Consider the following 3,008-nt stretch of genomic DNA (forward strand, 5'->3'; position numbering starts at 1 on the left):
TGGGGTCTCAAGTCCTGCTTGAGATCTCCTGTTCCAGACCTGGGGCCTTCGAAGGTTCATGTATCCTCACGGTAGAAGGCTTTAGGTGGGAAGAGACTTGAGACCCTTCTAGCTCAATGGCCTGATTTTACAGATGAGGATTCTGGGGTCCAGAGAGGTGCTGTAATTCACCCAAGCTCACACAGCTACCAGTTAGCAGAATCAGAACTCAAACCCAGGGCTTTCAGGTCCCATTTAGTGATCTTTCTGCTTGCCACCTTCTGCCTTCCTGAGAACCCCTACAATTTCAGATTCCCCTGAATAGGAAAATAAACAAAAAAAATGGCAAAATTACATTAAAGGAAAAATTGTAAGGAAATGATTCTTCATGTAAGAACACTTTATTTTTCTAGTCCTTCTCCATAAGAATGTATGCACAGCTTTATTTTAACATAAGTATAATCAGAGTAAACATCTGATTCTGATTCTACTTACCAATTTTTTTCCAAGTTACTCTTAGTCTTTTTATTTATGATTTTAATGGCTGCCATATATTGCATCAAATTGGTCTTTATGTAAGTTACTTTGTTTCTTCTTTTGTATTATGTTCTTGGGCTGGGTTTCCAGCAGTAGGATTACAAGGTGAGAGAACAGAAAGATGTTCTCAAGACCTAGTCTTTGCACCAGCTCTTGTATTTGGCCCATGGTCAAGGCCTGGACAGCCGTACCTCCCTTGTAACCCACATTGCCTCTTCCCTCCTTAGGCTGCCAACAACCTCATTGTCCTAGGCCGTGAGGAATCAGGGGCTGAGAAGATCTTCCAGGGCAATGGAGTGGCCCTGCTGCTGCAGCTTCTGGACACCAAGAGGCTTGAGCTGATGCTGGCTGCAGTGCGGACCCTGTCGGGCATGTGCAGCGGCCACCGAGCCAGGGTAAGAGCCTGGCTGTGGGGCAGGTGCAGCCAATGGCTGCTGGTCTAAGGATCAGGAGGGTGCCATGCATGGTCAGGGCTGTGGCTGGCATCAACAGAACCTGATACAAAGTCTAAAGAGTGCTCCAGTGCTTTTTTCCTTTGAGCTGGAAACGGGTTTGACTAAACAAAGATAAATTTATTGAACGTGGTTTGTGGGGAAGAGCTAAATGCAAAGCTATGACAGTTCACATTTTTTCATGCTAAGTCTTTGAAACCCAGTGTGTATTTTATACTTACAGCACATCCCAATGTGGTCTTGCCACATTGCAAGCGCCCAACAGTCCCATGTGGCAAGTGGCCACCATATTGGATGGCACAGCCCTGACCTCTGGAAGGGACATGGCTGTGTCAAGAGCTTTCCAGGACCGGGGGGCGGGGGGCCCATGAGGCATCAACTGCCTGGGCTCATTTCCCTACTGCATGGAGTGGGGTGGGGACAGTTATCATGCACCCCCTAACCTGCATGGCAGCTGGAAGGGAGGGGCCGGGCAGCTGACCGCGATTCTCTGTGGGCGTCCAGGCCACAGCGATTCTGCACGCGGTGCGGATAGACCGAATCTGCAGCCTCATGTCCGGGGAGAATGAGGAGATGTCTCTGGCCGTCTGCAACTTGCTCCAAGCCGTCATTGACTCCCTGTCTGGGGAGGATAAGCAGGAGCATCGAGGAAAGGAGGAAGCCCTGGTTCTAGGTAGGAGACGACCTTCAGTTTTAGTTCAAGGGGAAGGGGATAGGGGAAGGAGAGAGTCAGTCACCAGCTCAGACTGGGCGTTCCCTGTGTGTGGCAGTGACTTGATTTTGTTATCTGTATTTTCTGGTTATAAAAGTAACAGGCAGAGCAGCAGTAGTCAGAATAGCCCAAAGAGGGAAACAAGCCAAGTGTCCATCGGCAGGTAACTGCACAAGCCAAATGTGGTGCATACATACGATGGGACATCATTCAGTCTTAAAAAAGAAGGGACTTCTGACACATGCTACGACATGGATGAACATTGAGGACATTGTGTGAGTAAAATAAGGCAGTCACAAAAGGATAAATACGGTATGAGTCCACTCATAAGAGGTACTTAGAGTAGTCAAACGCATGGAGGCAGAAAGTAGAAGGTGTTTGTCAGGAGCTGGAGGAGGAGGAATGGGAAATTATTGCTTAATGGGGATGGAGTCTCAGTTTTGCAAGATCAGAAAATGTGGTTGCATTGTCGTGATGGTTGCACAGCAACGTGAGTATAGTTAATGCCACTGAAAATGATTAAAGTGGTAAATTTTATGTTATGTACATTTTACTACAATTTTAAAAAGGTAACAGAGGCTTACTGGAGAAATGTAGAAAAATATAGAACTATGTAAAGATGAAAAAAATACCTATAATCACCCATTCAGATAACCACTATTATCACTACTGTGTATGTCCTTCCTTTTTTCTGTCTATCCATGTAAATATCTATTTAACAAAACTAGAATTCTGCTATGGATGGTTTTATGTTTTTTTCTTCACTCAGCATTATTTTAGTATTGCATACCATTGAATATTCTTTAAAAATTTCTTTGGTTTTAAGAGTTATGAATTTTATATTTGTTTCTTACTGTATAAACTCATGCTTCTTCCTGCACATCAAGGTCTTAGGCATCAGTCTGGAAGTTTCTGCTCTGGCTGGCAGGTTCACAGAGGCAGGTTTATGCAGAAAACTTTGTTTTAAATAATTTCATAATACTTCCTTGTGTGGATACATTATAATTCATCAACCAGCTCTTTATTATTGGAGATTTAGATTGGTTCCAATTTGCATGCTTATGCAAAACACTTCAGTAGCCATTCTTTACATAAATTCATGTTTACATTCGTAATTATTTCCTTGGGACAAATTCCAAGAAATGGGAGTACTAGGTCTAAAGTCATGAACATAACTAAAGTTCTTTCTTCATCTTGCCATCCAATTCCTTTCTGAGAGGGTGCATCAGTTTGCACGCTCACCAAGTGAGGCTGAGAGTTCCCATATCAACACATTCTCAGATTTGAATACTATTAATATCATTGTTAAAGATATTTTTGGCCAGGCG

General features: G+C 43.7%; 1 protein-coding gene across 3 annotated transcripts in view; it reads left to right on the top strand.

Annotated features, from left to right (window-relative positions):
* The window catches only part of UNC45B (unc-45 homolog B (C. elegans)), a 36,475-nt gene that overhangs the window by 6,900 nt on the left and 26,567 nt on the right, over positions 1–3,008 (top strand). For all 3 annotated transcript variants that reach the window (XM_012648664.1, XM_012648665.1, XM_012648666.1), the window contains exons 5-6: positions 744–911; positions 1,473–1,641. In XM_012648664.1, coding sequence (XP_012504118.1) covers positions 744–911; positions 1,473–1,641 — 337 coding nt within the window. The remainder of the gene's footprint in view (positions 1–743; positions 912–1,472; positions 1,642–3,008) is intronic.

Source organism: Propithecus coquereli, unplaced genomic scaffold (genome assembly GCF_000956105.1).
Source record: "Propithecus coquereli isolate 6110/MARCELLA unplaced genomic scaffold, Pcoq_1.0 Scaffold291, whole genome shotgun sequence".
Classification (NCBI taxonomy): Eukaryota; Metazoa; Chordata; class Mammalia; order Primates; family Indriidae; genus Propithecus; species Propithecus coquereli.